At 36.9% G+C, this 15,901-nt stretch overlaps 1 protein-coding gene across 1 annotated transcript in view; it reads right to left on the bottom strand.

Moving 5' to 3' along the window:
• Nucleotides 1-15,901, bottom strand: part of LOC121863715 (transcription factor p65-like) — a 114,630-nt gene that overhangs the window by 40,197 nt on the left and 58,532 nt on the right. Inside the window, exon 5 of the mRNA XM_042362455.1 lies at nucleotides 2,417-2,530. Coding sequence (XP_042218389.1) covers nucleotides 2,417-2,530 — 114 coding nt within the window. The remainder of the gene's footprint in view (nucleotides 1-2,416; nucleotides 2,531-15,901) is intronic.

Here is a 15,901-nt window from a genome sequence, read left to right as displayed (position 1 = left end):
TAAGAAAGTTACATACATCGAGCCAAAAATATTAGTTGAAAAACTTTATGTAGACAGATGACAAGGGTGGAGCTTTGGCGGGCTAGTGCTTGGCGCGCGTGCGACCCATTTTGAAAATTTTTAGTTTGAAATTGGAAATTGTAACCTAACCCCCAAGGTAATCCACATATAGTTGAAACTGCATAAGAAAAATACGTGCAAGTTGCAAGTCTACTGTACAGTATTTATGAATATAATTAGTGCAATAAATAAAATATTTTAACAATTTTTTGATCTTTTATCTATACAGTCATCCCTTGGTTATCACGCCTAATTGGGACCGCGCCAAGTGCGTGATAACGAAAAACACGATAACGAAAGTACAGAACCTATGGAATTTATTCTAATTGGTTCCAGGCACCCAAGACCCAACCCCAATTTTCCCATTTTATGACCATTTAGACCCACTAAAGATATAGATAATGTTATGGTAAGTATCAGAAACACACATAGGCATGGCTAGGTTTATTACAAAGTGATGAAAATAGTACAATAAGTCTTGAGGGAAGCCTATTTTTATTATTATGTTCCGTAATATTGATTTATGATTATGGTCTTGTGTGTGTCCATTGCTTTGTTAATTTCATTTACCCATGTCTGGAAGTTTTGTAACTTTATTTCTTTGAGGTGCAAATTTTTATGTATGGGAAAATTTTTTAATATGTATGTTGGCTGTATTGTTGACAATTACCAAGTATTTCAGTATGCTTTGTTTTGAAAGATTATGTAATTACTGTAAATGTTTTGTTGACTATACTGCATAATACGAATCTTTGGGAGGTGAAAGCTTGGTAATGACCACAGTCGTACACTTCAGTTAACGTAAAATCAGACGATTCATATTACGCTCAATAGTCCACAAAACACGTAGCTATGCTTTTTTTATTTGAGTCCCCCGTCTGGGCAGTCTCCACTTTTCAGTCACTCACCTGTGGCATCCCCCAAGGCACCAAGATGAGACCACTCTGCTTCCTTATGCTTATCAATGATGCCCTAAGAGAAACCCCTGCTCACAGGAAATATGTTGACGACTCCACCATTGCGATCAGTGTCAACAACTCGGATCCCGACTACACTGCCCTCCAGGATTAATTGAACAGTCCCCAAAATTGGGCCACCAACAATCATAGCATGACCATGGTTATGCATATTAACCTCTCCTCCGACATTGTCTCACCCCCTTCCATTACTTTAGTCCCCAACACACTCCAGGTTGTAGAATCCACTAAGCTCCCAGGCATCACTATATATAACTAACTAAAGTGGAAAAAACACGTCAGTAAAGTTGTCAAATCCTCTAGTTTCGTCTCCACCTCCTCCCCTGACTCAAGTCCCTCGGAGTTCCTGCACCCGAGCTCCTCAGTGTTTACTCAACATTCGTACTTCCCAAGCTCACCTATTCCTCCCCTGCCTGGTCTTCCTCCCTAAATGCCACACAATGTAAACACCTAGAAAAAGTGTAAAAGAGGACGGATGGACGGACGGACGGACGCGCACGCATGCACGCACGCACACATACACACACACACATAGAGAGAGAGGAATTTAAGACAACAAGAATCCAGTGAGGGTTTTGTTGTGGCTGCCTAGTGGCGAGATAAACATTAGCTGTTGAGGAGTGCTCGGCAACACACTGTTGCGTATTATACAGTACTCCTTTCTACTCCATCTCTCTAATTTCCCACACCTTTCTGCTTTCTCACCCCATATTTTAAAATGTTATGTAATGTAAAAAGGATACAATTTTGCTTATTTATACTTATACTTATCACAATCTCACTAAAAATACTTTAGCTTTTGTGTTTATTCAAGACATCTTCAGGTCATGAGACCCACTAATCCCCCCGCCAAGAAAGGGTGACCTGACATTCCATAGGTCAGTAATATGAGAAATAACGGAAAATTGCATTTAACAGAAATTTTGATTTAACGAACAGGGGCGGTTTGAATTAGTTCGTTAAATTGAGAAAATACAGTAGTTCACCAGATGGCCATGAGGTGGCATTAGGGTAGATGACATCATAGCTGACAAATGAAGTGAGTGATGAGTTCCATATGCCGACTTGGCGGGATGACGAATATCATTAATACAAGCTTCTTTACTTGGTAAATAGGGAAGTGATCTTATTATATCAGCCATGTTAACGCAAATTATCATAGATTGGGATACAATAAATAGAGGTTTGGCTGTAATGTACAAGAAAGTTCTAAGCTTGGTTGAGGGAAAGCATCTATGTACAGTATGTGAAACTTAAATCATGTCCACTAGTGATGGTATTTTGAGCATTATAAAGATTTTCACACTTCTATACATTAGTAATGCAAACAACTTCAATAAAGCTAAATATATCAAATACACATCAAAAAGGATTCATACCTGGTGGTTCCATCTTGATCTTATCCGAGAGTCTTGATGGCCGTGAAGCAACTCTAATAGGTCGAGGTACAGCTCCGGTTCCTTGGCTGGAAGCCAGTACCCTCTCTCCATGTACTGAGGACCAGCAACACTCACACTTATTATCATTGTTACAGCATACCACTCATCATATAAAGGAATAAAAATAATTTTAATCTAATTAAAAAATTTATGCCTCAACACTTTTCAGAGATCCCTGGGTGACTGACCCATCTCCTTTTTTATGAAATTTCAACCAGAGTTGTGGAAATGATGGCTGATTCCTGTTAGCTAGGAAGTCACGGTTGATTGAGTTTTGGGAGCAGCGTACTTTGTTAACACTCACGACTCTGAGTATAGCAGTTTGGGTGGATTTTTTAATGCTCCTAACTTTTGTTATTTTGAAGATATCAAGCTGCAATTAGTTGTACAGGTATACATTCTTAAATTCACGACCCTTAAGCCCAAGAGTAAATCAGTTTTGAGTATTTTTCAGTTTTCTGGGTCCTTGGTGATTCATCTGTTACCCTTGGCCCACCAGTAGACTGGACAAGTTTTGCTTCCAGAAACTTGCACAAACTCAATTGAGCATTTGTTTTACTTCTTAAATTGCAAAAATAAATTTAACATTACAAATACGTACAGTAGTCTACTCTTGAAGTTGAGTCCCTAAATAGGCCGACATCACACTGTAGTAAGCTGCAAGAGTGTTTATGTCACATGTAGTGTTCATAAATAACCATTGTCTCATTGAATAAATAACCGAATACAGTACTGTACCGTGATTAACGTTATTCATATATCATATTTTGAAATTCGGACATGAAAATATATGGCGCCACAAGCCTATCGTGCAGCAGCATGGGTGGTCCACCCTCACCTGTCCTGGTCAAGTGCACCCTGCAGCGGATAATGGAACTACCATGACCAGCTCTTTTGCTGAGAGGTGAGCATGATATTGTTGTCAATTAATTTATACACTGTTGCGGAAGGTACAAGCCAGTTATATCCTACTACGAATATTCCTATAACGAACGGTTTTACCTATAAAATTGAGAATGCTATAACGAACGAAACTCCTACAACGAACATTATTTTAATTTTTTTTTTTCTAATTTATTGTTTTTTATTACAAATATTAATGATATTCTTTATTTCAGGGGTTTAGATGCATATTTATGCACTTTTTTACAATTTTTACAATTTTATATTATATTTTTCAGTGTCAAGTGGTTGTATTTGGGGGCCTGGAACGGATTAATCCTAAAATGAACGAATGCTATAACGAACAAGGTTCTAGAACCAATTAGATTCGTTATAGCATACCCCACTGTAATATTAAAAAAATTTGCATGGGATAATTTTCCACGGAGAAGAAGCGACCTATCAGCTGAGGAAAATAATTAAAATATGAACAGCATGACGCCATGCGCATTCACTATTAATTAAAATATTACTGGCAAGCCGTAAGGGATGTTCTTGTATGGATGAAAGGCATAAATAAATATTAAAATAGCTGCTTGCCACTCCCTACATAAGAAAAAGGCCACCAGTGAAAATTAAAAGATTAATCAAAAAATGAAGGTAAAATGGACTTTGGGTTGAGGAAATCTGTAGGACAGAGAAGTTCAAACGCCCTTACTTTCCCTCCTGACTGGGTTGGGTAAGGACGTGCCCAACTCCTCAGGGTATGCTTTAAACCCCACATGCTCACAACTCTTGCGAGTGACATCTACATTACTCACAAGCAAATTCCCTTCAAATGCGTGAAAAAGAATAGAAAGGCATTAGTAGGAGTAATCCAAGTGGCTAATTGGAGGATTATTCTAGGTTTTTTGACGTTTACATGGTGGCTGGTGTTACCTGATGGGCGAGATACGTCACTGGTGACCTGGCATGGATATAACAACCAGGTTGATGACCTGATTGACTGGCTGATTGATTAGACGATTACCCTGATTGCGCCTGATTTGTGTGCAAGTGCACATGTGGAGTGAGCTGGTGAGACCAGGGTCCTAGCCATCCCTGGCTGGGAGCCCTAAATGCGGAGTCCGACGAGCAGACCACCCAGGACACCATGTGCCCAGCTAAGACATACTGTACACATCACATTGAGGAAGAGGGTGCACAGGGAACATAGGGGGCTCAAGCTAAATAACCCTAATTCTACCTAGTAACCTGGCTAGGAAGAGGTGACCTGAGGAACCCCACCCCATTCTGACTGGAGTCATATACCATCTGGCTGAACAGTGACCTGACACTCAGCAGCAGATTTACCTCTGTTGCTCTCACTTTTCAACTAACATTAATGGGAATCAATGGCTCCTGTATGCAACCGAGTGAACTCTACCTTGTGGGTGTAAGCTTGCTTGTTTATGGGATAATTTAATGTGGTGGAACTTTTGAGTAACTAGAGTAACCACTAGAGTAACTATTGGCTTAAAAGAGTAACTGTGCTGACCATTATTAAGTAGCTTCCATTTCATGAACGGTTGATATATACAGTGGTCCCTCAGTTAACGAACGGTTCGGTTAACAAAATTTCAGTTAACGAATTACCTTCCATAAGAATCTTCAATTCGGTTAATGAACAAAAATTCGATTAATGAAATCCTTACGAATATCACGTTTTGTTGCGAGCATCAGCTGAGCAGCTGATGGGCTAGTCTGCCAATTCAGTAATCCGGTCAATGTTTACATTCGTTTCCAGTGGAGTAAATATCAAGAAAGTTGTGCTCTTTAATATTTTTGCATTTTCTATAATTAGTCATTCTAACATTTATTTAACATACTGTACTGATAATTATGCAGTACAGGCAACTAGTTTTTGTGCACCCATCAGATGCGTGAGTTGGCCACAAGGCGTCAGTTGAGTTTTGAAAACAGTAGAGGGAGCGTCTATTTTCTTGGTGTCTTGAATATTTTTGCATTTTTCATTGAAATCATTGGTCATTCTGAACTTTAGTTAACATATTGATAATATATAGCGCAGTGCAGTGTTGATTTAAATAAAATAATCCTGAATTACACCTAGTGAACTTAAAATTTTATTGGTGAAACTACTGTAACAAGCATGGGTCCCCTGAAAGGTGATTTCTCCTCCATCCCCACTTCCTTCTCTTCTCCCTTCTCCACCCCCACTTCTAATTCCCATCATCATCAACTAGGAACCTTCTACATACACACCTTAAATTAAGTGTACTTTACTGCACTTTTTTTTTTACTTTGTACTGTATGTACTTTTCGGTGAGCTGGAACCAATTACCCAATATCCCATTGAAACAATGGATTCAGTTAACGATATTTTCGGTCGTAAATCGAAAATGCTACATAGAAAATCTAAAATGGGTGTCTCTTTTCTCTCACTTTTGAGCTTGCCAGCCATTTTAAAGTGAATTACAAACAGAAATTATGTCAGCACACAACGCAATCACTGACGTTGGGACTCGAAAATACGTAATTTGACAAAATTTTGGTACGACCAAGGCGGTTGTGTGTCTGGGTGGTCATAAGTCGGGGAGTAACTACGCACGCACGCAGGCACGGACGCACGCATGCACGGACACACACACACACACACACTACATCCTTGACCACCGAAGGGTCAAGATGTACCTGGCGCTCCTCTCGGAGCAGCCAGGTCAACTGTTAAGTTGGCCCATACCAACCCCTTTCCCTGAACCCTCCTCCTCACCGGAATATCAACAAGTTCTCGCCAGAAGTTACAATTTCATTTAGGAAAGGAATGGAACCAGTGTTAAACAAAGGTGAACAGTGGTGAACAGTGCTTAAGTCAGTGAGAACAACTCAACAGTAACAGTCGTACCCAAGTTAACCTTCACACAGTGAGGTCCCAGGTACCCAGTGATAACGGCCCGTGAGACCCAACAACAACCAGCGATGTGTTAATCCGTCTACGATAGGAAGGCCTGGGACCAAACCTCACTCATATAACACCATCTGTGAAGGAATTACTACACCACATGAGGCCCCCTCATAACACCATCTGTGAGGGAATTACTACACCACGTCAGGTCCCTCATAACACCATCTGTGAGGGAATTACTACACCACGTCAGGTCCCTAATAACACCATCTGTGAGGGAGTTACTACACCATGTGAGGACCCTCATAACACCATCTGTGAGGTAATCACACCACGTGAGGTCCCCCATAACACCATCTGTGAGGGAATTACAACACCACGTGGTCCCTCATAACACCATCTGCGAGGGAATTACTACACCACGTCAGGTCCCTCATAACACCATCTGAGGGAACCACTACATCAAGTGAGGTCCCTCCTAACACCATCTGGGAGGGAGTTACTACACTACGTGTTTGCTGTTCAACACGTACAATCCTACATTAATCTGTAGGTTCACTATATGTTCCTTTACCTTTCTCTAATGAAGGCTTTTGTTAAACCAATGTATGTAATAAGTCATTTATGTCCAATGTATATTTTCAGCATTCGGGCTGCAGAACTTTTTCAATAAACCGTTAATTATATATATATATATATATATATATATATATATATATATATATATATATATATATATATATATATATATATATATATATATATATATATATATATATATATATATATATATATATATACACAGTATTACCCCGCCTAACGCGGTTTCACTTAACGCGTTTTATCATATACGCGGTGTCTCGCCAGAGCTGAACTTTCACTTAACACGGATTTTTTCATCATATACGCGGTGAGTGTCCGGCTCGACGCTATTTTTAGATTTGCCCCACCCTCGACCCTGCCTGACTGCCTGTTTTAGCTCATAAAATTCATACAAATTACCCGGTCAGAATATAATTTACATTGCTGAAATTCTTATAATTTGATGATCATTTTGAATATAAACATCATATATTTTGCATTAGACATAAAATTTTTAGATAAAATGTTTAATCTGAGTAAGTATGTTATCTTTCGTGCAAAATATATGACGTTTATATTCAAAATATTCCTGGTCTTACAAGGAATCCAGCAATGTCAATTATATTATCCTAACTTTAATCTGAGGTATTATTTAATACAAAATGTTAAAATCGAAATTTTTCACCCACTCTTCTCTTGGTGGGGGGTGGGGGGGAGGGTTGGGACTGACCGCGCGGTTGGAAGAGGGGGGGAGGCAAGGTGGGGTACTTTGATTGACAAATAGTGTCGTGAAGATTATTTTCTTTTTTATTAACTGAAGATATTTGTTTTAGCTCATAAAATTCATACAAATTACCCGGCCAGAATATAATTTACATTGCTGGAATTCTTATAATTTGGTGATCATTTTGAATATAAACATCATATATTTTGCATTAGACATACAAATTTTAGATAAAAAAAATTTCTGAGTAACTATGTTATCTTTTGTGCAAAATATATGACATTTATATTCAAAATATTCCTGGTCTTACAAGGAATCCAGCAATGTCAATTGTATTATCCTAACTTTAGTTTGAGGTATTATTTATTAAAATTTAGTGGTTTTCCCCCAAAAATTTCTCAGAGAGGGAAGAGCCGGCAGTGTAGTGTGAGAGGGGGAGGAGTTGAGTCCATTATTTGAATGGACATTAACTTGGCGACTGTATTTCTCTATTTCTCTTAAGTATTAATTGTGTGCATGTACCATCATAAAATTAAGATGTTATTTTTACTACAACATATAAAAAGTGGAGGGGGGTCGGGCCGGTTTCTATTGGAATTAATCCCATTGTTCTGTTGTTCAACGCGCGGGGACCCTCTGCCCTATTATTACGTATATATATATATATATATATATATATATATATATATATATATATATATATATATATATATATATATATATATATATATATATATATATATATATATATATATATATATATATATATATATATATATATATATACATACACACACAGTAGTACCCAGATTTACGCGGCCAATTGAACCCACAGGGTACCGCGGAAAGTGAAAACCGCGTAAAGTGAAACAACAGAACATATGGGATTAATTCCAACAGAGACTGGCCCGACCCCCAAACTCCTCTTTTTCCGACACAATACCTATGTTGTAGTAAAAATAACATCTTAATTTTATGATGGTATGCACACACAATTAACATTTAAGAGAAATACAGTCGCCAGGTTTATGTCCATTCAAATAATGGACTCAACTCCCCCTCCCCTCCTTCTTCCCAGCTCACTGGCTCCTACCTCTCTGAGAAATGTTTAGGTGAAAACACTAGATTTTAACGTATAGTAATAAATAATACCTCAGACTAAAGTTAGGATAATATAATTGACATTTCTGGATTCCTTGCAGGTCAGGAAATATTTTGAATGCAAACTTCATATATTTTGCACAAAAGATAAAATATTTGCTTTGTGTAAACCAAATTATTACATTAGATCTAAAATTTGTATACCTAATGCAAAATCCATGATGTTTATATTCAAAATGATCATCATATTGTAAGAATTCCAGCAATGTAAATTATATTCTGGCCGGGTAATTTGTATGAATTTTATGAGCTAAATAAAAAAATTATACTTTATTTTACACATAGTATATTTTGAAATTATCAAAATTATATATCATGAAGAGTACAGTAGTACCCAGATTTACGCGGTCAATTGAACCCATGGGGTACCGCGTAAAATGAGAAAAGCGTAAATGAAATAACAGAACATATGGGATTAATTCCAATAGAGACTGACCCGACCCCCGAACTCCACTTTTTCCGACACAATACCTATGTTGTAGTAAAAATAACAAATCTTAATTACAAAATTGACCAGTGCCAGGGTCTTTCTGAATATTTTCATTAAAATCCATCAAAATCATTTTCCTTGTCATCATCCTAAGCACCAAACAGCTCCTCCCAGTCTTCTGCTCACAGGATGAGTGTGGGGTGCACAATAAAGTAGCCGCTGCAACCGGCAAAATACAAAAAATCAATCCTTGAACAGGGCTAGAGGGTATGTTTTTTTCGAATCGTTTTCAATTAAAAAAATGTTACAGCACATGTATATTTTACCTTAACTGTGCCTGAATGAATATATTCTCAGAAATAAATAGTAGTTTTGCTGAAACGTGATGTATTTCAATGTAAAATAGGATAAAATACATGACGAAAACAAAAGACTTTACCTAACCTTCCAATGTTCAAGAGATGTTACTCGTTTTTTTAATAGTTTTCGGTGAAAATACTGTTATATTACAATGATATTATATTCATACTGTGCTTGATATACTACATTCACGGAAATGTAATATTTTTGCTGAAATGACGTACGTATTACAGTGGAAAGTGGGATAAAATCGTGATGAAAACAATGACTTTCGCTTTCTTTCGTTCAAAAGATGTTACCATAATCGCTTTTCGAATGGTTTTCAGTTAAAAAACTGTTGCATCACAAGTGGATTAGGATAGAATATTATTGTAATACAACAGTTTTTAACTGAAAACCATTCGAAAAGCGATTACGGTAACATCTTTTAAACGAAAGAAAGCGAGTCATTGCTTTCGTCACTTTCCACTGTAATACGTACGTCATTTCAGCAAAATATTAAATTTCCATATTCTCAGAAATAAATAGTAGTTTTGCTGAAACGTAATGAACTTCAATGTAAATTAGGATAAACTACAGGAAAACAAAAGACTTTACCTAACCTTCCGATGTTCAAGATATGTTACTCGTTTTTTTAGTAGTTTTCGGTTAAAATACTCTTATATTAGTGATATTCTATTCATACTGTGCTTGATATAATACATTCACGGAAATGTAATATTTTTGCAGGTACAATGCTGATGTCAACACAAGCGTGGTTACAGCGAGACTGACTGAGTGAGGGAGAGCTATGCGTGTGTGTGTGTGTGAGGTTGCGGGAGCGGGCGATGTCCCGTGTTCGGTGCCGCGCGTGATTTGAATGTATACTTCAATTACTTCAATGTACAGAATATTCCTCCGGTGGGGCAATCCGCGTATTTGCAAATCCGTGTATTATAAACCCGCGTATGTTAAGGGCTGACTGTATTATTGAAAATCACCGCATAATTAAAAAACGTGTAAACTAAACATATTTTTCCCATTAGAATGCCTGTAAATGGTACAGGTTAGGGGAAAAATTATAACTATCACAATAAATATTCTTTTACCTTACTCATTAATAAAGAAAAAACAATAATAAACACCTTAAATAACACTTACATTGACGACTGGCGACTTCTGCTTGTCCAAGGTGGCGTAGGGGAGGGTTGAGGAGGGAGGCTACAGAGGCGGAGGCGAGAGTATGGGTGAGTCGGTGGTTGAGGGCAGGAGGAGGAGGAGGGGGGGGTGAGGTGAGATATTAACCAGCCGGCGGGGAGATTACTGACCCAGACGTCGTTATCAGTCATATTGAGGGGGTTTAAGTTTTTTGCTTATAAAATGTCAATGAATTGACTTGGCACAATATACCTTACATTGCTGGAATCCTTGTAAGTTAGTGATTAATTTGAATATAAACATGCTATAATTTTTTTTATTAATTATTTAGTGCATTTGAGTACAGTACAGGTTTGCCTTTAGGACAATTATTTCCTTTACCTTTCTCACAATATGTATTTAGGATGGTGTGTGCATGTAAATGAGTAAAAATAAATGAAGAAAGTTACGTGTATCTACCCAAAAATATGAGTTGAAAACTTATCTAAATTACTACACAAAAGGACTAAAATTTTTATCTCTTGTGCAAAATATATGATGTCTATGTTCAAATTATTTGCTGTCTTGCAAGGACTCCAGCAATGCAATTAATATTCTGCTGAGACACAACTGATGCCTCACACCTGCATGGGTCAAGCTTTGGCCACGTTGGGTAATGTTTGGCATCACTCTGGGTATGTCATGCACACGAGTGATGCTCCACAAAAAAAACATTAGGTTTTCAGAGCTTTTCGGATTTCGGAATTGCGGATAAGGGATTGTGGACCTGTATTATTAATATTAATATTAAAATCGTTGATGTTGATATGAATGTGAGTTTATAGTAATATGTACAAGCACCTCACCAGCCCTCACACACGACTCCGCTGCTAGGTGAATATGCGGCAAATTTCAAATAATTTGAGCGTGTTATTTAAAAAACAGGTGCGCGTAAATTAGGTTTTGGTATTAATTAAACAATTACGTTATTCCAAAAACGCTTAAATCAAATGCGCGTAAAACACGAGGTACCATATATGTTTGTCCTAAGGGCAAACACTTAAAGGGAATATACATTTCTTAGTATGCAAGTAAAAATGTACCCCCCCCCCTTCCCCGGTCTGCAAATGTTACTCGCGGATTTGGCGATTCACGGCCATTTTGAGAACCTAACCCCCGCAAATTTGGGGGGGGGGCCCTGTATTTATCATCAATTAATAAGTAATATTGTAGTGTACAGTATTATGCATTTGCATATACCCTGTATTATTCATTAATTAGTCATCTAAAGGCAGCAGCACACTGGGCACTTTCCTCCAAACATGTTGCCCGTTTTGCTGGCCCACCAAGCAGTAGCATTTTGGCTGTTGCGAGAAATGTACAACAGTTTGGTGGCAAGGTTTGCTGGAAGTGTTAGTGCTCAAATGAGCTTTATAATAGGTGTTGAATATTCAAATAAAAATTGAAATAAATCATGAAACAATAATAATGTTAAATATAACACATAAAACGATGAGGTTTCTATTTATTTGTCACTTTAAGATTTCTTTAGTATTATTAAATCATTACTCAGGGTCTTCTTTCACCAGCCAGCTACCACCACTTATAAACAAACTTCACGAAGCATCCACTGTCGTTTCTATAGCTTTTGCAGATGTCTAATTTGCTTCAGCAATTGAAAAACTAGAGCACAATCCTGCAAGGCCTCAACTGAAGTAACGGGAGCCATGGCGCACCTTGTCAAGACGCTTTGTTGTTGTTTTAATTGCGTTGGGCAGTTGCGCCAACAAAACATCCCAGTGTGACGCAAACGTCTATTTGTTTTGCTGGCTGGACCGTGTTTACGCCCAGTGTACCACTGCCTTAAGTGCATAAGTAGTCAAATTGAGCCATCAAGTATCATTCAATGGTAATAAATAACCCTTGAAGCCATTTGCCTCTGTCTCTTCAGGATTAATTGGGGTCCTGTATGTTAATTGATTTGCGGATCGTATTCCGGGGTAATGGATAACCAGTACAGTTGGTGAGTTGTCCAGTCATCTTCTGACTATTCCTTGACACTGGGTCATGCAACTCGTTAATTTAGGATGTGACTGTTGTGTTGGCGACAGCTTCTACACCTTAAACAAATTCACGCCTAGGTGACCCTAGGGCCACCTACCGTATATCTCGGCCTACAAGGCGACGGGGTGTATAAGACGGCCCCCAAAATTTCCATTTAAAATGTAGCTCTTGACCCCTATTCGCTGTATAAGACCGGTACCCCAAATGTGACACTTACCATTGGGAGCTTACTGACCCAGTAGTCCTTTACCAACCATCCCATTGACCAGTGCTGTTTACACATCCTTGGTTTTTTAAAATAAAGCCAGTTCACTTCAAGTAATGGCATCAAATGTTACCGGTTGGTGTTGTGTAAACACTAGTGACTCACTTAAAAGTCTGTTATTTAACTTGAACTAATGTCGGTGTTGTATACAATTGTTTCATTTACTTGAAATGGATTTACCGATTTATTTGTTTATTTATTTATTTATAACATACTGTAATATATTAAACACACTGCAAGTATTTTCTTTAATTTATAAGCTTGCTTCAACCAGCTACAGTATTCTAATTCAATAGTGTTTCATTAGGATTTGAGTGAAAAAGATTACTGTACATAATAACTACATACATGCATTACACAAATACAGTTGCACCCCGCTTTACGCGGTCAATTGAACCCACAGGGTACCGCGTTAAGTGAACAACAGAACATATGGGATTAATTCCAATAGAGACTGGCCCGACCCCCAAACTCTACTTTTTCCGACACAATACCTATGTTCTAGTAAAAATAACATCTTAATTTTATGATGGTACATGCACACAATTAATACTTAAGAGAAATAGAGAAATACAGTCGCCAAGTTGATGTCCATTCAAATAATGGACTCAACTCCCTCCCCCTCTTCTCACACTACACTGCTGGCTCTTCCCTCTCTAAGAAATTTTGGGGGGAAAACCACTAGATTATAATAAATAATACCTCAAACTAAAGTTAGGATAATATAATTGACATTGCTGGATTCCTTGAAAGACCAGGAATATTTTGAATATAAATGTCATATATTTTGCACAAAAGATAACATATTTACTCAGAGTAAACATTATATCTAAAATTTGTATGTCTAATGCTAAATTTATGATGTTTATATTAAAAATGATCATCAAATTGTAAGAATTCCAGCAATGTAAATTATATTCTGGCCGGGTAATTTGTATGAATTTTATGAGCTAAAACAAATATCTTCAGTTAAAAAAAAAAAAAATATTCTTCACACCGTGCCAGATGGTCGGTCGGTCCCTCCCTCCCCCATTACTCTCATTAGATGGGAAAACCAGAATTTTTAAACAAAAACCTATGTGGTAATACTGTATATATATATATATACAGTATACAGTATATATGTGTATATATATATATATATATATATATATATATATATATATATATATATATATATATATATATATATATATATATATATATATAATATAGTATATCTTCGCTATGCTCACTGAACGCTATTTCTCATACACACGGTGCCTCGCCAGAACCGAACTTTCACTTAACGCGTTCATCTACTCATATACGCGTGAAGTATAATATTTTTTTATTTATTTAAAATTCATACAAATTACTTGGCCAGAATATAATTTACATTGCTGGAATTCTCTTACAATATGATGATCATTTTGAATATAAACATCATAGATTTTGCATTAGACATACAAATTTTAGATATAAGTTTACTCTGAGTAAATATGTTATCTTTGCAAAAATATATGACATTTATATTCAAAATATTCCTGGTCTTAAGGGAATCCAAATGTCAATTATATTATCCTAACTTTATTGAGGTATTATTTATTACTAAAAAGGAAAATATTCTGGTTTTCCTCAATATCTGGTAGGAGGAATTGACCGAATCATCTGGGCACGTATGAAGAATATTTTTTTTTTATTAACTGAAGACATTTGTTTTAGCTCATAAAATTCATACAAATTACTTAGAATATAATTTACATTGCTGAATTCTTACAATTTGATGATCATTTTGAATATAAACATCATAGATTTGGCATTAGACATAAAATTTTAGATATAATGTTTACTCTGAGTAAATATGTTATCTTTTGTGCAAAATATATGACATTTATATTCAAAATATTCTGGTCTTACAAGAATCCAGCAATGTCAATTATATTATCCTAACTTAGTTGAGGTATTATTTATTAAAATCTAGTGGTTTTCCAAAATTTCTCAGAGAGGGAAGAGCCAGCAGTGTAGTGTGAGAAGAGGGAGGGAGTTGAGTCCATTATTTGAATGGACATTAACTTGGATGACTGTATTTCTCATTTCTTTAAGTATTAATTGTGTGCATGTACCATCAAAAATTAAGATGTTATTTTTACTAGAACATAGGTATTGTGTCGGAAAAAATAGAGTTTGGGGGTTGGGCCAGTCTCTATTGGAATTAATCCCATATGTTCTGTTGTTCCATTACGATTTCACTTAACGCGGTACTCTGTAGTCACTTGACCGTAAATCAGGTACTATTGTGTATATATATATATATATATATATATATATATATATATATATTATATATATATATATATATATATATATATATATATATATACAGTTGGTCTCATATTACGCGTCCTGATTCCGCTTTCACCGCAACGTGCCTTGCCAGAACCTAACATTTTCATCTGGCTCGTGAACCCCATTGCTGAGAGCTGCTGGCAAGCTGCGCCATTTGGATCCAAACCTCCCGCCATGTTGTGTAAGAGGCGCGAAAATGATAGCATAAGGTCGCCCAGTCATCAAAACATGACCAGTTCTTCAACCGCCACCCACTACAGCCGCCCAAGTCAGTGATAGTGATAATTATAGTGAGGATATGGACTTATATGAACTTTGGGGGTTTGACAAAGAGGCCCCAAGCCTCTGTGTGATAGTGATACAATTGATACAAGTGATACAGGTGAGGCCAATAATCTGCCCTCTGCCTCGAACCAACCGCATCCCCTGTGCCCAGCCATCTTTTCTACTAATGTAAGTAAAAGAACCCAATATTATTGATATTTCTCTAATTATTAATTGGTGTGCATGCCATCATAAAGTTAAGATAATATTTTTACTACAACTATAGTTGTGTGTTGTCAAAAGTGGAGTTTGGGGATCGCCCGACTCCATTTCAATTAATCCCATAT

The sequence above is a fragment of the Homarus americanus genome, unplaced genomic scaffold, assembly GCF_018991925.1.
Source record: "Homarus americanus isolate GMGI-L3 unplaced genomic scaffold, GMGI_Hamer_2.0 scaffold48354, whole genome shotgun sequence".
In the NCBI taxonomy this organism is placed as follows: Eukaryota; Metazoa; Arthropoda; class Malacostraca; order Decapoda; family Nephropidae; genus Homarus; species Homarus americanus.
This window is presented reverse-complemented; position numbering and strand designations above follow the sequence as displayed.